At 32.4% G+C, this 27,129-nt stretch overlaps 1 protein-coding gene across 4 annotated transcripts in view; it reads left to right on the top strand.

Annotated features, from left to right (window-relative positions):
- PCDH11X (protocadherin 11 X-linked) overlaps positions 1-27,129 on the top strand; it is a gene marked incomplete at its 3' end in the record, with an annotated part of 715,967 nt that overhangs the window by 501,957 nt on the left and 186,881 nt on the right. For all 4 annotated transcript variants that reach the window (XM_081277634.1, XM_081277633.1, XM_081277635.1 and 1 more), the window contains one exon: positions 18,628-18,826. In XM_081277634.1, the coding sequence (XP_081133760.1) occupies positions 18,628-18,826 (199 nt within the window). The remainder of the gene's footprint in view (positions 1-18,627; positions 18,827-27,129) is intronic.

Genomic DNA, 27,129 nt, shown 5'->3' with positions numbered 1-27,129 from the left:
CCACTATTGTCATGTATGTAAGAAATAAATTAAAAAATTGTGTGCCATGGCACACACCTATAATTCAAGCAACTCAGGAGGCTGAGGCAGGAGGATCGCCAAATTCAAGACAAGACCTTCAGTAATTTACCAGGAATTCACCTCAAAATAAAAAAAAAAAAAAAAAAAAACTATAAAAAGGACTGGGGATGTAGCTCAGTAGTAATGTGCCCCTGGATTCAGTTCCCAGTACAGAGAAAGAGAGAGAGAGAGAGAGAACACATAGGTGGAAGCAGGGTGTGGTGGTGCATGCCTGCAATCCCAGAGACTTGGGGAGGCTGAGTGAGGCAGGAGGATCGTAGCAAATTAGTGAGATTCTGTCTCAAATTGAACAATAGAAAGGACTGGGAATGTCATTTGGAGAAAAGCATCCCTGGGTTCAATCCTCATTATGAAAAAAGTGAGATTAAAATAATAAAACTTCTTTAAAATATTTGGGTTCAAGGGCTGGGGTTATGGCTCTGTGGTAAAGTACTTGCCTTGCATGTGTGAGGCTCTAGGTTTGATCCTCAGCACCACATAATAATAAATAAATAAATAAACAAAATATATGGGATCATTAAAAAACAAATAAAATGTACAATTCAAGAGTTCAGATTTTTTGTTTGTGAAACTTTCCATGAGTTCATATTTTTAAAGTTAGTTTGTTTTATTTATTTAAATTATTATTTTAAACAATGCTTGCTAGTGCTATTTAGTTAATGAATATATTCAATTTGAAGTTTTTACTTGTATAAGTTATTCTTAATATGTTTTGCTTGTTAAAAGTAATTTTAAAATAACCCCATCAGGAAAATAAAAAATATTTATGTGCTTAGATTTTTAAAAAAGCATCCTGATTGTGTGTGTGTGTGTGTGTGTGACCACAGGTACTATTCTATAACCTCAATTATCTCCCTTTGGCCTTTCCATTCCCTATTAGTTCTGGAGTCATATTTTAAAATTGATGCATCACAAAATATTTTTCTATAATTCAGATCAGAATAAAATCTCTATTCAAAATTGTTCTTAAAAATCAATTGTGGGATGAGCAATTTTCTTTAATTGGAATTTAGATCATCTCCTATGACCAGTTTCTAACCTTAGAGTTAGCCCTATTTTACACCAAATTACTTATATTATTTTCTCAAAGTACTGTAATTATTTTGCCTTAAAACCACAATAAAATTTGAATAGGTTCACAGATAGGCAATTTTAGAGGAGCATAAAAACTAGCCTAATTCAAACTGATACACTGAACAGATTTGAATTTTCATGATGCTATTGATCCCAGAATATCCAGCAGCACTAATGTACAGCAAAATCTTCTTTTAACAATAGAAGCTAAATTAATTCTTCTGTGCCACATTTTTATCTAATAGTTGCAAAAGATTTTAAGTTGGGTGGTTGCCTGTGGATTTTAAGTGAAGTTAAGTTCTGATTAGCAAAATGTTTTCCAGGGACTATTGTCAAAATGGAAGCTAATATTATGGGTGTGCTACAATGTCTTTCTGTCAATACAAGAAATAACATTTGGTTCTCCATAACACTTTTCGCTATTTCTTGTCGTAAAAAAAAACAAAAAACAATGAAATAAACATCTTCACTTGTTTATGTCAATGGCATAATATTTCATTAATTTTAATTTGGACATTCTCATTAACAATAATTCTAAGTTTAGATATTATAAGTTAACAGCATTTTGAAAGTGCAAGCAGTTCTGACTCTTCATTTACTACTAAGTCACTTATGTCTTACTTTAAGTTCTTGAAAAATTTTAAAATCTTTCAAAATATATCCCTATTGTTAAGAATCAGTAATATTAGATCATTTTTAGACATCCAAGAAAATATTCTACCTAATTGATTGGTACAATTATATTAATTCTGTGTGATGATTATTTACTGAACAATTATCAAGGTACAAGTGGGAATTGCAAAATGCAATTTTGAACTCTAATAGGAACTTCTCAAATCTGGAGATAACACTACTGCTTTAAACTTGTAAAATAAGACCTACTCAAATTTATAGGATCTATTCTTTTAATTTATGCATCTTAAACCAAACAATAAAATGAAATTCAGAAATCAGTGCTTTGGGAAGACTCACTGAACTTGAGTATTTGTTGACTTCAGTAATGGATCTGAAGTTATTATATTTACTTCAGAAATATAACAAATGAATTTGCTCCCTACATTATACTTATAGAGCAATGTTTTTTTTCTTCAATACCATAAGACCATCAGATTTATTGCTATAATTTTGACATTCCTATTATTAAATGTGTCTTCCATATGAATAAAACCAGAATATTTCATTATGAAAACTGTACCAAACAATAATCAATCCTGGGCCTGGTTTGTAGCTCAGTGGTAGAGCACTTATCTAGCATGTGTGAGGCACTGAATTTGATTCTCAGCACCATTTTTAAAATAAATAAATAAATAAAGGTCCATCAACAATAACAAAAAATTTTAAAATAGTCCTTGTTAAATATGCAATGTGCTATTATTCTATCATGCACATACGTATAATCTGAAAATGTTTTAATAATCTTATTTAAATCTCCTGGCATTGTTATGGATATTGCTTATCTTTAAACAGCACCATGTGTTAGTATGCTTAAGCCATACAGAGATAATTTCATATCTTGACACTTCCTCCACATACATATTATTACAGTGATGCAGCCACATCAATGTTTATAGCTGCATAACTCACAATAGGTAACTATCAAAGCAACCTAGATGCCCTTCAATAGATGAATGGATAAAGAAAATGTGGTATATATACACAAAGAAATGTTTCTCAGCCTTTTTTAAAAAAGAATGAAATTATGGCATTTTCCGGTAAATAGATGGAGCTGGAGAATATCATGGCAAGCAAAATAAACTAATACCAAGAAACCAAAGGCTGAATGTCTTCTCTGTTAAGTGGATGCTAATTCACAATAAGGGCAGGGTTTCTAGGGAAGAATAGAGTTACTTTAGATGAGGGGAGTGAAGGGATGGAGAGGGTATGGGAGCAGGAAGAATAATAGAATTTATCAGACATTATTCTATGTACATATATGAGTACACAACCAATAGTTTCTACATCATATACAACCAGAAAAATGAGAAATTATACTCCATTTATGTATGATATATCATACTGCATTCTACTGTCATGTAAAACTAATTAAAATTAATTTTTAAAATTCCATAATCATCTCTATGTTTATAATGTTAGTTATATTATTTGTAAAAATTGAAAAGGGACACTTCCTAAGCACAATTTTTCTAACAATAGCGATCATCAAAGTGACTAAAATGGAAACTGATAAAACTATGTAGATATGGTAGCTTGAAAATGTGAAACTACAAATGTATCCAGAGGTAACTTTGCAAACATCTAAGGGAACCATATATTCATGTTTCAGAATGTGACTCTGATTTTTAACATAACCTTATGACTCTTGAGTGTTATAGAACTTAATAGATGAACTTATAATCATTATTTCCTTGATCAAAACAATGTATTTGTAATATACAAAAGAGTATAAACACAGAAGAAATTATAGAAAAGTCCATGATGTTTTCAAATTCCATGAAATAACTAATAGTATAAAGTATTATATTCTTTGTGATATATATATACACACACACACACACATAAATGTATGTACATATAAGTGTGTGTGTGTGTGTGGTGTATGTTTGCTTTTTTTTTTTTTTTTTCAGTTCTAGGAACTGAACCCTGGGCTTCAGACAAGCGCTCTACCTCTGAGCTACACTCCCAACATGTGTGTGTGTGTGTGTGTGTGTGTGTTTGTATGTGTGTGTGTGTATGAACAATGTTTTAAAATTTAAAATTATCAGTTCTCATTTTATGACTATACCATGAGCTGTCTTTGTTTGTTGGTCCCACATTGTCAAGTTATCAAATGTGAATCAAAAAAATATTGTTGTAAAAGGAGATAGATGTTGTATATTTTTCAAAATGATGGTTTTCTAAAATTTTTAAAACAGAAAACAGTATAATATTGTTAGAATTTCATTACTGCAAAGTGATTAATTTATTTTCAAATACTAAGAAAAGTAGTCTTAAAAGTATTTAGAAAATTTAACAAGTACATCCTGCTTTCTCATAAGTATAGATATTTTATTTTCTGAAACTGTGGTCATAGGATAATGTTTTAGTCCATCAGGCTACTATAACAAAATGTCATGGGCTTAGTGATTTGTGAACAGTAAAGTTTTATTTCTCATAATTCTGGAATATCAGAAATTCTAGGTCAAGTTATTGGTAGATTTGGTATCCTGTAAAGTTCTTCTTCCTGGTTAAAAGCCAGGAATATTCTCAGAGTGTAGAGAAGGGTCATGTGGTTTCTAAGGACTCTTTTATAATGGCACTAATCCCATTCTGATTGCTCTGTTTCTTCCCTCCTGACTTAAGCACCTTCCGAAAGTCCCACCTCCAAATACCATCACATTAGGGACAAGATTTCAAAATATGAATTTTGAAGGAATACAAACATTTACTCTACAGCAGACCATATATCTACATGAACTGCATGAATCCTAAACCTACTAAATCAGAATATTGGAAAGTTGTAATACGGGAATCTACATTTTTAACAAATTGACTTAAGTTGTATGCAACCAAGGTTTGAAAACCACTGGATGATGCTGGTTGCAATAGATTGATTTTATCAAAATTTCATCTATTTCTCTCTAATTCACAAAAATAATGATAGGCCACCAAAGTAATTTTACAAAAGGTTCAAATAATATATTTAGGGTAAACACGTAAGATTGTTTTGAGGGTTTTAGAATTGGAGACTGAATTTTCCTAGTAGTTTTTATTCCCATTCTTAACTTAGAGAGATTTAATGTATACAGTTTATAACTTCTTAAGCATAATGGAAAGAATAATGCCATATAAAACTACTACTGGAGATTTAGCTTAATAATGGCTTTTTAAAAACTCTTTAAACTCTGGATAACTTTGAGGTTCTTTTTAATAGTGTGTGTGTGTGTGTGTGTGTGTGTGTGTGTGTGTGTGTATGTGTGTAGGGAACATGACTGTGGTAGATGGTATGTTAGGAACATTCTTGTTTGTATGTAAAATAAACACAAGTCTGTTTTTAGTAAAATGCACCTGTATAAAAAAGTTCTATGAATAAAAGACTACATCATTACTGTCGATACAAGTCAATTGCAATTTCTCCTCTTTCCTCCCTCAACTATGTTTACCTCAACATTACTTGCTAGTACTTCCCATCATGGGCAAATACTGATGCTGGAAAATGCAGATATTTTAATTCGCCCTTTGATTACCTATGGAGACTACAAAGCTTCAAATATTTTTAAGAATATAATAAGACTCAAAGGAAATATTGGTCTTCTCATCTAATATTAATATTCAGGAGGTGACATATTTTACATGAGTATCAGTTGTTTTTGATGTGCCAATTATATCTGGTAAAGAAGATTAAAAAATGTTTCATGAACACCAAAATACATCTAACAGACATATATTACCAATATGTATAAACTCAACATATGAAAGAAATTACTAGCATACTACCTAATGTGCATAATACTCTCCAATTATTTTAGGAAAATATTTTAATATTTATTATTTTAAAGCTTTTTTCTCCCATCACATACTTTTTAGTGTGATTTTTGCTAACATTAAATGAGAATATTTTGATCCAAGTGTTTAAATAATTGATGACGATTCCAGGTTTTTTCTCTTTCACTGTATCCTGTATAAATGTTCCAACCTATATAATTCAAGTCAGAAACCATCTGTTGCTTGAATGACATTTGGTTTGCTTAAAGCACATCAATTAAACAGACATGTTGTGTAACTATGGCAATAGAGAAATTATTTTGCAAATAAAAAGAAGTGACACCAGAGATGAAGCAATACTCAAAATAAAACTTGTAGCTTCTTTCATGGACAAAAAGTTCAAATAATTTAACAACTAGAAAAAAATATTGACTAATATTCTAACAAAAGAATGAATATTTGTATTATGTATAATCTATGACTCCAACATCTCCTAAGCTCATTTTATCACTAATTATAGATATTTTTAAATAATTTAAGCCTAACCTTGTTAATTATGCAAATACATTGCATGGACAAAAGAAAATTGTTAGGATGGTGAAAGTTTTGTAAGCCATGTCAAATTAGGATAGGAATTTTAGGTTGGAATAAGAAGATTGTACAAAGGCTTAATAATATTTTAAACAGTGGAACGCATGTTATGTAGAAGAATCACATTTATTCTATGTAGCTACTGAAGGCAGATCCAAGGATAATTGATGAAAATTTCTCCTGTCCGTGTTTTCATTTCTAATAGTTACCAACCCTTCAAATGAACTGTGAACTGGAGTACCAGATAATCAAGGTTGTTAAATATAAAAGAAGAGTATAGTAAACGTGGTTATGAGCATGAACTTTGTGATAAATATGTTGAAAATTCACATTCCTTTATTTGTCCTTTATCTCCTTGTGTATGGCTATGATTTGGATAGTTGAGGCTATCAGATAACTGCTTCTGGATAATCAAGGTTCTTTGCTTATTCATAAATTTAAATGTAAATCACTAAACATAGATGTAGTAGGTACTACAACAAGGCATTTATTTATTTATTTTTCTTTCTTTTTTTCTTTTTTTTATTGATTATTTAAAGCATTACATAGTTCATGATATATCATCTTTCATACATTTGACTCAAATTGTGTTTTGAACTCCCATTTTCACCCCAAATACAGATTGCAGAATCACATCTGTTACATATTCACATTTTTACATAATGCCATATTAGTGACTGTTGTATTCTGCTACCTTTCCTATCCCCTACTATCCCCCCTCCCCTCCCCTCCCATCTTCCCTCTCTACCTCCCCTGCTGTTGTTCAATTCTCTCCCTTTTTTTTCCCTCCCCCTTGCCCCTCATAACCTCTTATAATTTTATGTATCCTTGAAGGTCTCCTACCATTTCCATATGCTTTCCCTTCTCTCTCCGTTTCTCTCCCCCCATTCGTCTTTGTTTACTATAGTCTTTTCCTCATGCTCTTCCTTCCTGTTCTGTTCTTAGTTGTTCTCTTTATATCAAAGCAGACATTTAGCATTTGTTTTTTAGGGCTTGGCTAGCTTCGCTTAGCATAATCTGCTCTAATGCCATCCATTTCCCTGCAAATTCTATGATTTTGTCATTTCTTAGTGCTGCATAATACTCCATTGTGTATAGATGCCACATTTTTTTTATCCATTCATCTATTGAGGGGCATCTAGATTGGTTCCACAGTCTAGCTGTTGTGAATTGTGCCGCTATAATCATTGATGCAGCCGTATCCCTATAGAGCGCTTTTTTAAGGTCCTCAGGGAATAGTCCGAGAAGTGCGATAGCTGGGTCAAATGGTGGATCCATTCCCAGCTTTCCCAGGAATCTCCATACTGCTTTCCAAATTAGCCTCACCATTTTTCAGCCCCACCAGCAGTGTACAAGTGTACCCTTTTCCCCACATCCCCGCCAACACTTATTGTTGTTTGACTTCATAATGGCTGCCAATCTTACTGGAGTGAGATGGTATCTTAGGGTGGTTTTGATTTGCATTTCTCTGATTGCTAGAGATGGTGAGCATTTTTTCATGTACTTGTTGATTGATTGTATGTCCTCCTCTGAGAAGTGTCTGTTCAGGTCCTTGGCCCATTTGTTAATTGGGTTATTTGTTATCTTATTGTTTAATTTTTTGAGTTCTTTGTACATTCTGGATATTAGGGCTCTATCAGAGGTGTGGGGGGTAAAAATTTGTTCCCAGGATGTAGGCTCTCTATTTACCTCTTTTATTGTTTCTCTTGCTGAGAAAAATCTTTTCAGTTTAAGTAAGTCCCATTTGTTTATTCTTGTTGTTAACTCTTGGCTATGGGTGTCCTATTAAGGAATTTGGAGCCCGACCCCACAATATGTAGATCGTAGCCAACTTATTCTTCTATCAGACGCAGTGTCTCTGATTTGATATCAAGCTCCCTGATCCATTTTGAGTTAATTTTTGTGGATGGCGAGAGAAAGGGATTCAATTTCATTTTGTTGCATATGGATTTCCAATTTTCCCAGCACCATTTGTTGAAGATGCTATCCTTCCTCCATTGCATGCTTTTAGCCCCTTTATCAAATATAAGATAGTTGTAACTTTGTGGATTAGTCTCTGTGTCCTCTATTCTGTACCATTGGTCCACCCGCCTGTTTTGGTACCAGTACCATGCTGTTTTTGTTACTATTGCTCTGTAGTACAGTTTGAAATCTGGTATCGCTATACCTCCAGATTCACACTTCCTGCTTAGAATTGCTTTTGCTATTCTGGGTCTTTTGTTTTTCCATATGAATTTCATGATTGCTTTCTCTATTTCTACAAGATATGCCGTTGGGATTTTGATTGGCATTGCGTTGAACCTGTAGAGAACTTTGGGTAATATTGCCATTTTGATGATGTTAGTTCTGCCTATCCGTGAACAGGGTACATTTTTCCATCTTCTGAGATCTTCTTCTATATCTCTCTTTGGGGTTCTGTAGTTTTCATTGTATAAATCTTTCACCTCTTTTGTTAGGTTGATTCCCAAGTATCTTATTTTCTTTGAGGATATTGTGAATGGAGTGGTTTTCCTTATTTCCATTTCAGAGGTTTTGTTGCTGATATACAGGAATGCCTTTGATTTATGCGTATTTTTCTTGTTTTGACTGATTCTTGGGGTTTTCATTGAGAATATAGTCTGATTTTAGTTTGCTGCCTGCCTCTCTCTGGGCTGCCCACCAGAGCTGCCTGGCAGACACCTGCCCCTCCCACCCACTGCTTTCCAAGCTGAGAAGACAGTAGACAGTGGCATTTGGAGCCCAAGGACCTGGACATTCATATCCTAATCTCTTCCCAGCTATTCTCTCCCTGAACCCATTTTAGATAACACTATTCCTAGGGAGCCAGGTAACTGGAGACAACAGATAGCAAGCAGTAAGTGGCAGAGTGTGGGCCCAGTCTTTACACTCCCTGTCCATCCAGGGGCCAGGTGATGTCATGTAGAAGAATCACATTTATTCTATGTAGCTACTAAAGGCAGATCTAAGGATAATTGGTGAAAATTTCTCCATTTAGTGTTTTTGTTTCTAATAGCTACCAACCCTTTAAATACACTGTGAACTGGAATACCAGATAACCAAGGTTGTTAAAGTTAAATATAAAACTTCTATAATATTTTAAGAAGTTACAAGTTTTATTTTGGGTAGTGCTTCATCTTTGGTGTCACTTCTTTTTATAATATTTTAAAATATGTTGTTTTATAATACTTAGTGGCATGTTTGGACACATGCCAGTTAGTTTCAATGAACATTGCTTTACTTTTGTCATATTTTAATTACTAGTCAAACAATTGTAGTTTTTCAAACATTTACACTAATTCTACTTCATTTTCAATGTTCACATAACTTTGGTAATTACAAATTTAACAATTTATAATCTACAACATTACTAAAAGAAGAAGCTCCATCCTGTCTATATGAAAATAGATAATTTCATTCTGATTGTACTGAATTTAATTATGACTCAAGGAAAAATATCCTCATATCATACCATGTAATCTTCTAACCACCAAAAAATTATGTCTGACTCTTATACACACACATGCAAAATCCAAGTACCATGAAAAATTTGATGGCAGAATATTCAGAGCTAAGGAGACATTTGCCATCATGAAGAACTTCCTGTACAGGCTAGTAATATGGTATGATACTTAAAAATAAACAAATCCTAGACGGGTAAAAAAATAACTCAGGAGCAGAATGTGAAAAGGAAATTGAGAAATGAGAAACTATTCAAATTTTATGGAACAAGACAATGAAAAAATGATTAAATGGACTGAACCCCGAATTGAAAAAGTAGCATGATTTCAACAACAAATTACAGGATCAAATAGTAAATTCCTGCTATAAAATAAGAAAGCCTGTGCAGAATGCTCTCACTTTCAAGATTCTAATGGTTACAAATAATGAAATTCAAAAAAAAAAATAAAAAATAAGAAAGCCTGCTATGACATATGGGAATTTTTTTACAATAGTAATTAGGTTCTTCAATGGGTATGTGAGCCGGTCATATAATGCAAATTAAAAATTTGAGTTGAGTTTCTAAGTTATTTTCACATTTTACTTTCTGATATGTTCAGTAATTATAAATTCTTTGGCTATGAACCATACTCATGGGAAAATGCAGAAATCCCTGATATCCAGAATGAAGCAATTGGTTATAATGGAATACAGGATCTCAAAAGCTTAAAATATGCTTAATAGGTTTATATTCTGAATATTTTACATATTAATAAAACAACCCTGCAAGTGTCAATCCTTAAAAACAATAAGACTATTTATTATTACCATTTCTTACAAGAATTACTGGTGATGACAGTTAATCTAAAGAAAGCCTGTGTCAGAGTATATTAGAATTGGAGTCAAGGGGAGTGCAACATTGTAAAATAAGTTTGAAAACTTTGATAGGTAACTCCAATGAGCTTTTTAGAACATGATATTCAACTCCCCCATAATAAGAATCACAGGCTGGCCTATCTATATGGAGAGTCCCTGGTGCCAGATTAACTTTTCTTAAATGTCACTTGCATCATGTTATGGAAATGTAACAATATTCTCCTGATTTTTAGTATGGACTTATGAGTTCCTGAGGTATAATGGACACAAAACATGTTAGGACTTGATATTTTACCTGTAACTGATTCGTTTAAGCAATACCAATAGAGTTTATGAGTATTCATGTCCTGAAATTTTGATTAATTTGAGCTAAAAATGAGGTGTGTAGATTTTAAAGGGAAACATCATGTGTGATGTCTCTGTTACTGGCAGAAAATAACTAACCATATAGGGAAGACATTTATTCATGAACAATCCATGATTTATTTTCATCCCATAAAGTCACCATTATAGACAGTAAATTTGTTTTAATTTGTATGCCACAGCTTCCTTGAATGGCTTTAGACAGGCAAATTATGACATGATCATTAACATAATAGCCTTTTTATACTGCACAGTGATCATCTTCAACACATTAATAATTATTTTTTTCTCAGTAACTCATAAGGAATGATTTTCATGAAATAGTTTATGTGTGTGTGTGTGTGTGTGTGTGTACATATTAAATAAGATGAAAATATTTGTGGTTTGAATACCCCTATTTTATGAATCTGTGCAGAAAATAATACCAGATGTGAAGTTTTCTTTTTTTTTATTAGTTCTTTTTTTTTATTTCTTACATACATGACAATAGTGGAATCCATTACAATCATCCATGAAAAACTAAAAGTAAAATGAGTTAAATAAAGTTTCCAAAATTTGCTATAGAGGATTCATAATTTACTAAAGTTCATGCAATTATTTTATGTTCATTTCTTTCCAGAAATGTCACAAATTATAAAATGAAATATGAAATAGAAATAATTACAGCAATGATGGGAAAAAGAGCTCAATGTTCTTATCTCATCAAAAGTCAAATTTCCAGAAGCCTTTAAACAATTTTTCAAAAATTAATGTCTAGTAGTTTCATTAAGACAATATTTCATAGAGATTTTTATAAAGAAGTGGACAACATAATTAGTCACACAAATACAAATATAGAGCTTTTTTGTGAATTCATTGAATAATAAAATCACATTTAATTGATTATATTTGCTTGCCTTCTACAGATTATAGAAATAGATTAAACAGTATAACAGACAAAAAAATCAAATCCCCAATATATGGTTGAATATTAGATCATTTTGTCATAAATAACATGACTGGACAATGCACCATGATGCACAGTGAGTCTCCTAATAATTGTTAAAGTTAACATAAGCAAGAAGTCTTATTAATATGTCTGTGCTGTATTTAAACCCTCAAAATGTATATGGGAGGGGTTGAGGTTCTAGCACAGTGGTAGAGTGTGAGGCACTGGGTTAGATTCTCAGCACCACATAAAAATAAATAAATAAAATAAAGCTAAAAATGTATATGGGAAAATGTCAAATGGACAAACTACATTTTAAGAATGAAGTCATGGTTGTACTGGTCGTGTCTTTATGTGCCTTTAGGAAAGGATAAAAAAACAGTGAGCTGTGTTCACTAAAAGGGGTCCTCACAAACCTGCTCATTTTCTTTTATCTGTCCCTAATGGAATTCAATTTATGAGTGTCAATAGGGTTGAAGGTGAGTACACAGCCAGACTAATTATAGGTTCATTCCAGGGCATTCCTTTGCAATGGCTTTTTGTAAGTAACTAGCACAGTTGTCCTGGGATAGGATATCATTTTACTTAAATTGCCTTGCTATTTTCTGTGTAGATAAACAAGTGAACAGAAAACTCCATTTCCTTTACATCAAAAAGTAACATGTACTTCTCTACTTCAATTATTTGGTCCAAACATACTTGCTATCCACTGGGAATATCAATTGTTTAGATATATGAATGTTTAAGCAGCAGATCTTAAATTTCAGATTCATTTTTTGTCACTAGTATTTTCTTATTTATATATTCTATTTTCCAGATCTAATATTTTAAAATGCTTTAAATGATAAAAAGTATTTTTATGCATGTGTGCACGCATACAGACACATGTTAGACATATAACATATTATGTGTCCAGAATATACATACTGAAATATATTACTTGAGTATTAACACCAGAAAATTAAAATATCCCTGAACAGTTACTTCTTGTTGTGAAAGCAATTATAAATTAGTCTCATGCCAAACTGGTTTATTTAACACATACTTTTCTTTATATGTTAAGTATTATTTTTGACTTTACATACAATAGATAATTGTAGATTCATTTCTAAGCAATATTTTTTCAGGCATTTTTAACAGTTGCTCTTTTCCTGGTTCTTAATTTTTTTAAAATTTTATATATAAATCTTGAGGTAGCTGAAAACATGTTAACTATCAAATTATTTGGGGAATTAAATGACAGCCTAAATCTAAATAAGTTTCCGGCTTATGGAGAGCGAACAATCAAAACTAGCTGTGCTGGATTGACAAAATTAGCCTTGTTGATTATGGGTCTGCAAACTATGGTCCCAAGAGCTTGTTTAGTGCTTTTAAACTTCACACTGTAAGAAGCTAAGCTTTTTCTATTTTTGTTTTTTTTTCTTTTTTTTTTAATTGGTTGTTCAAAACATTGCAAAGCTCATGACATATCATCTTCCATACATTTGATTCAAGTGGGTTATGAACTCCCCTTTTTTACCCCAAATACAAGTTGCAGAATCACATCGGTTACACATCCACATTTTTACATAATACCATATTAATGACTGTTGTATTCTGCTACCTTTCCTATCCCCTACTATCCCCCCTCCCCTTCCCTCTCATTTTCCCTCTCTATCCCATCTGCTGTTGTTTAATTCTCTCCCTTGTTTTTTTTCCCCTTTCCCCTCACAAACTCTTATATGGAATTTTGTGTAACAATGAGGGTCTCCTTCCATTTCCATACATTTTTCCTTCTCTCTCCCTTTCTCCCACCCAACTCGTCTCTGTTTATTGTTAATCTTTTCCTCATGCTCTTCTTCCCTGTTCTGATCTTAGTTGCTCTCTTTATATCAAAGAAGACATTTGGCATTTGTTTTTTAAGGATTGGCTAGCTTCACTTAGCATTATCTGCTCTAATGCCATCCATTTCCCTGCAAAATCCATGGTTTTGTCATTTTTTAGTGCTGCGTAATACTCCATTGTGTATAAATGCCACAGTTTTTTAATCCATTCATCTATTGAAGGGCATCTAGATTGATTCCAAAGTCTAGCTATTGTGAATTGTGCTGCTATGATCATTGATGTGGCAGTATCCCTATAGTATGCTCTTTTAAGGTCCTCAGGGAATAGAACAAGAAGGGCAATAGCTGGGTCAAATGGTGGTTCCATTCCCAGCTTTCCTAGGAATCTCCATACTGCTTTCCATATTGGCCACACCAATTTGCAGTCCCACCAGCAATGTACAAGTGTACCCTTTTCCCCACATCCTCGCCAGCACTTATTGTTGTTTGACTTCATAATGGCTTCCAATCTTACTGGAGTGAGATGGTATCTTAGGGTGGTTTTGATTTGCATTTCTCTGATTGCTAGAGATGGTGAGCATTTTTTCATGTACTTGTTGATTGATTGTATATCCTCCTCTGAGAAGTGTCTGTTCAGGTCCTTGGCCCATTTGTTGATTGGGTTGTTTGTTATCTTATTGTTTAATTTTTTGAGTTCTTTGTATATTCTGGATATTAGGGCACTATCTGAAGTGTGAGGAGTAAAAATTTGTTCCCAGGATGTAGGTTCCCTGTTTACCTCTCTTATTGTTTCTCTTGCTGAGAAAAAACTTTTCAGTTTAAGTAAGTCCCATTTGTTGATTCTTGTTATTAACTCTTGTGCTATGGGTGTCCTATTAAGGAATTTGGAGCCTGACCCCACAATATGTAGATCGGAGCCAACTTTTTCTTCTATCAGACGCAGACTCTCTGATTTGATATCTAGCTCCTTGATCCATTTTGAGTTAATTTTTGTGCATGACGAGAGGAGGGGATTCAGTTTCATTTTGTTGCATATGGATTTCTAGTTTTCCCAGCACCATTTGTTGAAGATGCTATCCTTCCTCCATTGCATGCTTTTAGCTCCTTTATCAAATATAAGATAGTTGTAGCTTTGTGGATTAGTCTCTGTGTCCTCTATTCTGTACCATTGGTCCACCTGCCTGTTTTGGTACCAGTATCATGCTGTTTTTGTTACTATTGCTCTGTAATATAGTTTGAAATCTGGTATCGCTATACCGCCTGATTCACACTTCCTGCTTAGAATTGCTTTTGCTATTCTGGGTCTTTTGTTTTTCCATATGAATTTCATGATTGCTTTCTCTATTTCTACAAGATATGCCGTTGGGATTTTGATTGGCATTGCGTTGAACCTGTAGAGAACTTTTGGTAATATCGCCATTTTGATGATGTTAGTTCTGCCTATCCGTGAACAGGATACATTTTTCCATCTTCTGAGATCTTCTTCTCTCTCTCTCTCTTTGGGGTTCTGTAGTTTTCATTGTATAAATCTTTCACCTCTTTTGTTAGGTTGATTCCCAAGTATTTTTTTTTTTGAGGATATTGTGAATGGGGTGATTTTCCTCATTTCCATTTCAGAAGTTTTGTTGTTGATATACAGGAATGCCTTTGATTTATGCGTGTTGATTTTATATCCTGCCACTTTGCTGAATTCATTTATTAGTTCTAGTAGTTTCTTTGTAGACCCTTTTGGGTCTTCTAGGTATAGGATCATATCGTCCGCAAATAGTGGTATTTTAAGTTCTTCTTTTCCTATTTTTATGCCTTTAATTTCTTTTGTCTGTCTAATTGCTCTGGCTAGTATTTCAAGGACTAAGAGACTCACAGGAGCCGCCTTACAGGGATTGCTGTTGACACATTGAGGGCAAAACGCAGCCCGGAGGGCACAGCTTTGCCTATGGGAAGAGAAGAAAATGGATCTCTAAGACCTAATTTTATTTCTTATTTCATTTTATTTTTTTCTCTCCCTTTTTCCTCTCTCTCTCCCCTTCCAAGTTTTATTGTTCTTTCCATTCTCCTCTATGCTATCTATCTCCCTCTCCTTCTTTCTTTTCAAGAGCACCTTCCTTCCCCTTCCCCCCAACTTTCATCCCAAGCATTATGTCCTACATTTCGTGTAACTCTCTAAATGCAAATAGGTGAATGTTTCGAGGCTGTCTATAGTGCTCCTAAATACCTAGCTTCTACCAACACCCTGATCCAATCGACGGTTAGTATCCCCCTTCAGTAGAGCAATCTTCTAAAGTAGCCAGGACATACTAACCCTTATACCTGCATAGCACCTAACCTAAAGTCCTAAGAACAAAAAACAAACCACTATATGCATACAAAATCCGGAAGCTTTTTCTAAATGTGTATGAAACTGTTGCTTTGAAAGAATACAGCATGGGTTCTTATTTTGTTGCCCATGCTACTAAATATCTTTAGTACTAATAATCAGTAGGGTAACTGACAGGCAAAGAATTCATGTATCTCAAAGCTCTCTAACGTGACTAAATGGTTACCTGACTGATAGATGTAAACATAAAAAAACAGTGTGCCATTCATATTATGGCTTTATTATAAACATGATTATAAAATACATAAAACTTTTATTTTCCTCTTTTCAACATGTGTTTTTATATACAAAGATTAATAGAAAGAGGGATATTGAGCAACCAAAAGCACAGAAAGTGATTTCAGCTCTATAATTTTCCTAAGAAATGTTTTTTTGTTGTTGTTTTGATTTTGTTTATTTGTTTGTTTTGTACTGGGAATTGAACTCAGGGGCACTCAACCACTGAGTCACATCCCCACCCCAGCCCTATTTTGTATTTTATTAGAAACAGGGTCTCACTGAGTTGCTTAGCACTTTGCTTTTGCTGAGGCTGGCTTTGAACCCTCAATCCTCCTGTTTCAGGTTCCTGAGCCACTGGGATTATAGGTGTGCACTACTGCGCCTGGCCTGAGCAATGTTTTAAATCCTAGAAGGTTCACTGTAATTTAACCATATAACACATTCAGTGTCACTCTCCATGGCTTCCTTGTGATATAACACATACACCAAAAACATAATAAAACAATACAAAACCCCCCAAAAAACCTGCCTTCTGAGTTTCTTAGTGTAACTGTTTCAACAGGATTTTCTATTATTCAGATTATTTTCTGCATGACTAATTCTTCTAAGTATTACCTCAACATCACCATCCACTCCTTCTTAAAAAATTATAATGATATTTGAATAAACATTAATATAAATTTATATTTTTACAAATATAAAATAAGCAGACTCTCATTAGAAAGAATGATTCTATGATTGTAAACATATTCCATATATTATATACTACATATATATTAGTAATTTCTTCATATTTTTTGAAAATTTAACATATAGATAATGACTATGAATTAAGGCATACTCAAATTTGCTTCTTAAATATTATATATATATCCATAAAGTTTATTATATATTATTACACTGAAGAATGAAAACAAATATTTTCATATGTCCATTGGAAAGCATCTCTCAATGTCTAACCTGAATGTTTGAAAGCATTTTCATTCTGACATATGAATGTCTAGTACCTAAATTCATGTGACTTTTGATGTATATAAATAATTGTTTCTAATTGATATATTTCATACTTCTAATAGTTTAGTGTTTTGGTTTATTTGTTACATCACAAATCATACCTATTTGGGGGGAACATAGAAACAAATAAGTTTCTCAATTTTTTTTTAGGTTAGGAATATGGGCAATGAATAGCAGAAATGACTATCTTTGCTCCAGAATGACTGGTACCTTGAATAAGTTGGTCCAAATTTTAAAGGTGGCTCCAATGAGGTTATCAGCAGGAAGTCTAAAACAAATTCTTCAAATACACATCTGACACCTGTGCTGGTGTGGCTAGAACAGCTGGGCCTCTCTGGGCAGTGTAATTTCTTCTTATATACTCATTCTGCATGGCCGGTTGAGATTCCTCAGAGTATGGCTGTCTCCCAGTAGACAGACATCTTTCAATGTAACTTGTCTTCCCCACAGTGAGTAGTCCAAAGAAAGGAAGGCAAAAACCGTAAGGTTTGATTACACAGGCCTGTCTAGATTCATTGGGTGGAAACTATATAATGGTCTGAATAGCAAGAGATAAGGTTCATTAGGAAGATTGTCTTCAGAGACTACTGTGTGTAGCAATATTGAAATGCAAATGCTGCTTCATCTGGTGCAGGTATCACCTTTCTTAGATGTCATAATCCTCTTATTTTTGAAATAAATGCTTTAACTTTATATTTTATATTCTGCTATTATTACCATCGTATATATGTGTGTGCATATATATATTTATATATGCATGCACACACACACACACACACACACACATATATATAGCTTGTTTTTATAGTTCCCATCAACTGTTAAAATTGTTATCCATACCATGTGACTATTATTTGTTTGTTATTTTTTAAGAATAAAATCAATTTAAATGAATTCCAATCAAATATCTTCCCTTAGATTATTCTAAAATATGATTTGTACTTTTAATTTTTAAGCCTACAGGATTAAGTAAATTTGATTTAAGTAAATTTGATTTACTGTTTTGGTTTACCAGAATCTTACAGATAAAGCAATATTTTTAATATTTATCCATGTTTATTATCTTAAAAAATGAATTATTGCTAAGTGATAGCAAAATAAATGTACATTTCAATGATGATCAGGATTTCCTATGTGCCCAAATACCTATAAAACCTGATAGTGTCATACTTTACAACAAGTTGACATTCTGAATTTGGATATGTCCTGTGTAGATACACAATAGAAGCAACTCTACTTTCTGGTGAAGCAGGTTTGAACACAGATCTGCCTGTTCACAAAAGCCTGAAATTGTTTGTAACCCAGGATAATGTTAATATGGCTACACTAGATAGCTGAAATAATACATTTTCTAAATTGGATGCATTAAGCAATTATTTGGATCATTGCTGAAACCCTATAATTTTCTTTCTTTTTTTCAGTCCCAGCGACGTGTCACATTTCACCTACCAGAAGGCTCTCAGGAAAGCAGCAGTGATGGTGGACTAGGAGATCATGATGCAGGCAGCCTTCCCAGCACATCCCATGCTCTGCCCCTTGGCTATCCTCAGGAGGAGTACTTTGATCATGCTGCACCCAACAACCGTACTGAAGGAGATGGCAACTCTGATCCTGAATCTAGTAAGTAATCACTTTGCCAGTCTCTCAAAATGAAAGGGTTTACTGTATTTGAAAGGGAGGGGAGATAAAAAAAGGAAAGACAGTGCAATGAATCTGACATAATTTTACTGTGTACATATATGAGTACACCATAGTGAATCTCATCATCTTGTATATCAGTAAGAATGGACCCTATGTAAAATAAGGATACATTCTATGCTTGTATAATTATGTCAAAATGCATTCTACTTTCATGTGTAACTAAAAAGAACCAATAAAGAAACAAGTCAAACTGTCATGGCTGTAATAGTATAGAACAGTTTATTATGTTACTATGAATAATAACATTCTTAAAAGTGAACATAAAAAATTAGGTAGATAACCTATAGGCAGGAAGTGATACTATTCAAAAAGTGTTAACATAGCTATTCTAAATTAAATTTATCATGAAATGCATAATACTTTATTTGGACATAGGTGGGATTTTCCATTTATGTATACACATATATAATCAAACATTTTATTTTCTTTCATTCACTTATTTAAAAAATGGACTAAAATCACATACTGTTTAAAAAGATGTTCAGATTTGGTCTCCAGACAAAAGGTACAAAAGCTAAGTCTTACAAATTCCAAAGATCTTGAATTCTTAAAAAGGATCATGAATTTGACATTAAAAATTTCATTGTATTAATTATCATAAACATATAATGAGTATCCTTCTGCCTTATAATTTGAAGAAATAAAAATTGATAAAGTATACTTGTCTTTGAAGATTATTAAAATTCCCAAAAGTATAATCTGTCCCAGATATTAATTATGCACATAAAATTGAGTATGGAGGGCTGGGGTTGTGGCTCAGTGGTAGAGTGCTCATCTTGCATGTGTGAGGTACTGGGGTTAATCCTTAGCACCACATAAAAATATATAAATGAAATAAAAGTATAAAAAAAATTGGTATAGAATAAAGAGCATACCATATATGTGATAGAGAAGAATGGCAGGTATAAAACCACGAAGAATATGAAGAAATGGACCAAGTAACCAGATAATCATATCAAATAAGAAATATAATTTAAAAATTTTAAAAGGTTATATTAAGCATTATTGATTATATAAATTTAAATAAAACATCCAGATTTTAGAACAAAATGGCTTTCTTATCATTGTAAGAGAAATAAATTGATTAAACATCAAGGTATAACCTAAAGCTAAACATACAGAATGAATGACAAATTAGCATCGACTTTTTTTTTCTTTGCAAGTGTAGATGTGGGATACTAAAGGTGTTTACAATATAAAAGTACTAGATAAATTTGAGAAACCCAGTCCAAAAAGTTCTAAACATCTACTACTATCTCCATTTTAAATTTTATACTTAGAATAAATGATTAGTATTAATTTTTTGGGGGGGGAGTACTGGGGATCAAACTCAGGGGAACTCAGCCACTGAGCCACATCCCCAGCCCTATTTTTATTTTATTTAGAAATGGGGTCCCACTGAGTTGCTTAGCTCCTTCTTTTGCTGAGACTGGCTTTGAACTCTCAATCCTCCTGTCTCAGCCTCCTGAGCCACTGGGATTACAGGCGCACGCCACTGCACCTGGCAATCAACATTTAATTTCAAGGATTACAAGTTGACTATAACATGCATCATCAGTTTACCTCATTTATATTGTACAATACAGCATAATAACTTTTTTTAGAAATACAGAGCTGTGATTATATAATTTACTACTGTAATAACTCAAAGCCAATCTCTAATAAGAACATAGTTATAAGTAACAAATATGCATTAAGCATAGGTGTCCTTGATTGCTCCCCTTCATAAATTACCATTTTAATTATTGACCTATCAGACCATGTTAATGGATAAGAATAGAGAGAATAAGCGCCATTTTTGTAAACTAGAAATAATTAATTCCTTTTCATATAATCTATGTTACAAAGACACTTTGATATAGAATTGCACAGCAACATTTAAAGAATAACTCAGAGTAAACATCCATGGTTCTAACCCTGAAATAAATTTTAAAATTAAATGAGACCAAATTAGAATATATTTGATAGTAATATGAAAATAAGTATATTTTAAAAATTATAAGACATGTGAAATTCAAAATACCTTTGTTGAACCAAATTATATGTAGTATTAAAAGTTGTTTAAATTATTTAAATTCAGTATTCTTTACAGGAATTGATTTTATTTTTAATTAATTATGTAAGTATCATCAACAATATATTAGCTTACATACATACAGGGTTTTTTATTTTCATTTTTTTGAGGCTTGTTTCTTCTAGTGACTAAATAGTTCTCTGCTCTAATCATATTGACACAATTATTTTGAGTGTGAGTTCTTTTATTGATATTTACTCCAGAGGATGAAGCAATTGTAAATTACAAGTTAATAAAGAACTATGATAAATAAGCTCTATTTTTTAAATGGAACTGGCCATAAGCTATAACATCAGTAAGACAAATACTACATTTTTAACAGTTATTTTAATAAGTTTATACGAAGTATAGAAATATTTAAAACTGAATTTCAGTTTCTGCAAAAGTTTAACAATATTAAGTCAATGTTAAAAGGTTATTTTTACCATGAATGATATTAACAACCTACTTTCCTACCAAACCTGAAACCTCCCTATAAATCATGTTTCATGATAATGTTTGGTTAGGTGTTCCATTTTGGGATGAGAAGAAATCTAGCATTTTAAGCACAGAGGCATAATAGTATTTTAAGCATAAGAGGCACAATATTTACCTTGAAGTGAAATTATGTTTTTAATATAGCATACTAGTGAGATTTGTAACATAGTATGTGTGTTATGTATGTATGAATGTATGTATGTATGTATGTATGTATGTTTTGATTAAAAAGAAAAAAAATAACTGATGCAGAATTCACCAAAGCAAAGTAACTTCTTTAGGCTAATACTCATAAGGTACTTTGAATCTTCCAAAAGAAAGTCTAAAGCTCTGAAATAGTACACAATAATGAGCTTTGTGACATAGAGCAGATGTCAATAAACTGTGCAGTGTTACTCAATAGCACCACAAATAAAAATGTAAACTGTTAGAGGAAGTAAATGTTGTCCTAAAGCAATGGAATTAATTTATGCAGTTCCCATCTCATATTTTGAAATTCATTACATCCTCAATCTGCTTTCTTTCCAACCAATGAATTTCCCAAAATAGAATATAATTCTGAAATCCCTTTTAGGTTCACAAAAACAGATCGAAATAGAACTTTCATGAATAAGATTTTCCCCAAAAATTTTTGCTAGAGGGATTTATTAATACTATGTTAAAATATAGTTCCCTGCTTGATAAGAATTGCAGATGAGATGAAGAAATTATCACAATGCATTCTGTAACGTCTTTTGCTCACAATACTAACTTTCCTTTTTAGATAAATGAGAAATAAGAAAGCTCAATGCAATTTTTAATTTTTCAGGAGACAAACTTAATAAAAACATATCACTCCATTTGAAGGCTTTGTGAATTTTTAAATTTTACAACTGCAATTTCCTTACTTTGTGACATTCTATGCAATTTTGTCTTCTTAGGATGGCAGTCTCATATTCCAGACCATTCCTCCTACAGTAGCCCCAACAAATTATGTGTACCATTTAAAATGGACCATAGTGTTTGAAGTTAGCTAATTTGGTAAAAATAAAACCAAACAGAAACCTACCCCCAAAATAGCATTATTGGTTGTTTTAGGTTTATTGTGCATACTGTAACAAGTAGTATCTGGATTTCAAAGACTTTCTAGAGACACATTCATGGAAACACCGTGTATAATTCTCATAAAGAATAGGGCATAACTATATTTTGGAAATTTTAGATGTTCAGTATAGTATTAATCTAGAGTTGTGAGGACCCTGTAATCCTTTGTAGACTATTCTAAATATAATAAACTATATATGGCTCTATGTTCATGTCTATGTTAAAATATGATTTGAGAAGAGAAGATTTTAAAGTGTTTTCCAACTTTCTTTTGTAAAACTTTGTTCTGGAATTATAATTCAGAATTAGTTCTGAGACTCATAGAAATATTTGCAAATGTCTACCACATTAGACATCAGAGATTTATGAATACCTCATGCATATGAAGCCAGTGTTTGTGATTTTTCCCCCTTAAATTAAGAATATATTACTACTCTTTCACTATGGATAAATCGGAGAGAAAAGGGTAAGTACTGATTTCTACTGAGCTACTGCCATGTTGTAATTTGACTGATCATAAATAATATCCATACTTCTTAGGAAGTGAAATGATGATATAGATGGGAAGTTTCTAAAGAGCCTCAAATCTGTTTTCAGTTTACCAGCGACAAATCATTTCATTTCTGAGAAAATTCTCTAAAAGTGAGTGGGAAAGGGACTTTGATTAATCAGTGTTTCAATTTTCTTCAACTGAAAGTTATGTCACCTGCATTTTTATAAACCTCTTCATTGGGTTGGGACTGTAGCTCAGAAGTAGCACACTTGCCTGGCATGTGTGAGGCACTGGTTCGATTCTCAGAACCACGTATAAATAAATAAAGATCTATCAACAACTAAGAAAAACAAATTAAAAAAATCCCTTTTCATTGGATACAGTAATTTCACACAAGAAGTCCCTCTATCTGAGAATGTTATAGTTATGTCACAGTCTTGTATTTGAGCCTAAAGCAACAAAATGTATGAAATTTTTCATCAAATTTTAAAATTATTTGTTAATGTTTTTTCCTTCTTTATTATAACATACTCATTTTTGTGGTAAAAACAAAAGTCCCAAGAACATTTAAAGCTAAAGAAGCTCTATATTTAAAATAAAGAGGAATATACTTTGTCATTTGCTTAAAATCGATAAATCTGCTAAAGTATTTCTCAGGTTAACATATCTGTTTAACATTCATTTTTATTTCACTAGATTTGGTTTGCTTAGCACTCTAATACACTACTAATTAATTCACAAAAAGGAAGTAATTATTCTTTTCCTGACAACATACTTTGATTGATCCTGTACCATAATCTAAATAATTGGTATCAAAAGTGTGAGACCAATTTGATTGACTAGAGTACTACTCAGAGAAATGCTAAATTTATCGTGTTCTGATAAGACTGTTGACATGAATAACACTAGGGTACTTTTTAGTTGAATGTTTCATTAGTTGAACTTCTAATTTTTAAAGTAGACAATTGATAAAATTAAAAAAAGCCAAAAAAATTTAAAAACTAAAATTTTAAAAGGATCACCTAATAAAATGAATCCCAATATTTTTCCAGACAAATTTTGTAATATTAGTACCATAGGAAAAGCAGTGATTCAGAAGGATTGTGCTAGTCATTCAACTAAAAATTCAAGCAGAAAATATTATTCAATTAGTTAGAATAAAATTAATATTTATTTACATATTTAAGGAAATAGTAACACTTTCCAGAGAAAAATTCTGAAATTTTTCTGAATTCACAGGTTAACAAGTATTATGTGTGTGTGTGTGTGTGTGTGTGTGTGTGTGTGTGTGTTAGGTGCTTTTTGTTTGTGATTACATACAGAGGACATTCTCTCCATAAGCCCCCTAATATATATTTAAAAGGCATTGCTGAGGGACACCACATATCAATTAGCATATTACAATTAAATCACAAGAGAATGTCATCATTTGTTAATATTGTTATATGAAACATGAAATATATTCAACCTAAAAAGAAAGTTTTGTTCTCTTTAAAGGCTAATTATCCTGTCAGGCCAATTCTCTCTCTTCTGGCTATATACAGATGATACCAAATTAGATGGCTAAACATTTGAGTTTCACACTGTACAATACTGAGAAAGCAATATATATTCAGATGAATCACACTTTAAATTTTGATCTTTTTCCAGGTTAGAGATATGCTGTATAATTCTCTCACCATACTGTGCAGTAGCCATAATTCACAGCTCCCAGTCACTCATAACATCACAAGAGTGAACTATTCAGGCTCTATAGTATAGTGTGTTGCTAAACTATATTCATTAGGTTAGGTATATAAAATATATATATATATATATATATATATATATATATATATGTATGTATATTACATTGTTTTCAATGTAAAGTGAATTAATAAGGATGAACTCTCATCATAAGTCAAGGAAAATCTGTATATGAAAGATTCTTTCTTAAAACTGTGCAATAGTCAGATTTTTATTGCTGTGACAAACACCTGAGGAAAAAATTAGAAAAGGAAAGAATTATTTTGGCTCATGATTTCAGAGGATTTGGTTCATGGTCAGTTGGCTCCAATGCTTTGGGCCTGAGATAAGGCAAAACATCATGGCAGAAGGGAGCAACAGAGGAATGCTGTCAGCTCCTGGCAGCCAGGAAGTAGAGGAGACAGGGAAAGGTTTCAGGGACAAGAGCATGCCATCAGAGACCTCCTTCCACTTCCTCCATCCATGGATCAAATGCCTACAGTTTCCTCCTCTTCCCTAGCAATCCATTCAGCTATCAGTGGATTATACCACTGATGAGATCAAGCCCTTATGATCCTATGACTTCTCAAACTTCTCACCTCTGAACATTATTGCATTGTGAACCAAGCCTTCAGTGAATGAATCTTTTGGGAACACTTTATACCCAAACCAAAACAAACTATTTATTCTTAGAGACTGCACCATAATGTCAGTTCATGGAGATAAAAGTAAAATAATTTAAGTCATCACAACAAACGTGAAATAATGTATTCTGAAAAATCAATATGCCATTATGTCTAAGGAATGATATTATCATTATCAATAATAACAGTTATTTGAAGAAAGGGGCCAAAAGTAATGTCCCTGGGTGGTGGAGATGTAGGACAAATGCCTGCTGAATTTCCTTTCCTTGCAAACAGAAAATAATATACAGTTTTATGTTGATAATGAAATAATAAAAATTTCTTCTCATCTACTGATATTTTAATGTAATAATATCAAAGTCACTTTTCTTCCTGTTTTAGAGTAAAATTCATTACAATCATTAATATTTTATGACTATTAGTTTATTTTAGACCCTGTTATTATATAAGTAATAATATTAGAAAAGTATCTCCATATAAATAGGTTAAAAGAATGAAGAGTTTAGCCATCTGTCATTGCTTGAGAATGTAAGATACACTTGATATTAATAGGTTTGTATAATAAATGTGCTTAGGCAGATGTAAACAGTGATCAAGTGGCAGGTGTTCTGTGATGTATATTAATTTTACCGCTTAAGTGGCATACTTCAGAAAAGTCAGTCTTTTTCTATCAAAGCTTATTAAAGTTTAAAAATATATCAAAATGAAAAATGTATGAAACAATTCTATCATATCTAACTCCCCTTATAAGAAATGCAATAACAATATAGACCACTTGAAAAATATCTCCTAATTTGTAGTGTCTAGATTTTTTTAATGCAATGAAGGATTTGCACTAGAGATAATGTTTTAAAAAAAGGTGCAGAGGTCATGGATCAAGATGAGAAGTATATCTTTAAAGTTGGAAACTTGAACACATTTTCAGCATTCCATTTATGTGACAGACTAAGATGAGTGTTATCTTTAGTATCTTAAATCTAGTATGGATTAGATAGAGGTTTATCACTCAAAAGCAGGCCTCTCTAAGTAAAGCAATCTCTTATCTTGTCTTTTCTATTTGAAAATGACAAGCACTAGGAGGTTGGCACAAGCTGCCAATTGAAAACCAATGCCATAAGGTCTGGAATGTCAGTAAGCTTCAATAACTGCTTTCAGTGATAGAAAATAGGTGGCCTTTTCTTCACAATAAGCCTTCCTCTGCTTCTAAATTTTTATTAGGCTACCTACACCATATAATAATGTTCATTTGACATTTATGTTTCTAATATTTATGAGCCACAAGGCAATTCATTTTATGACCTTCTTCTGTCTTTCCTCTTTTTCCTTACCACTCACTTTTTTTTTCTCATAAGACAAGAACATTTTCCATTTGTTCCTTTTTTATAATTCTTGGAAAGTCAGTATAATCAGTAAATCAAGATGCAAGTTTTGGGTGTCTTAGAATATTTAGTGCTGTTAGTCACACACCAATTTCTTAAACATAATTTATAAATTTTAATGAATAAAGAGTATTCAATGATGTATGTATAATCTCCATGATCCTACTAAGTTCTACAATAACTTGCAACTCTCATAATTGCTTGTTGACAACACTCAACATTTAGGGAATATGTCAAATAATTCATTAAATAATGAACAACTATGGACATGATTTCTTACCATGATTTCTGCAGTTTGTTAATTTACATCTTTATTGAATGTTGAAAATGACTAATAGATACTAGAA

This window comes from Spermophilus citellus (assembly GCF_964194105.1).
Source record: "Spermophilus citellus genome assembly, chromosome: X".
Classification (NCBI taxonomy): domain Eukaryota; kingdom Metazoa; phylum Chordata; class Mammalia; order Rodentia; family Sciuridae; genus Spermophilus; species Spermophilus citellus.
The sequence above is the reverse complement of the archived record's forward strand: the minus strand, read 5'-3'. Positions and strand labels throughout refer to the sequence as shown.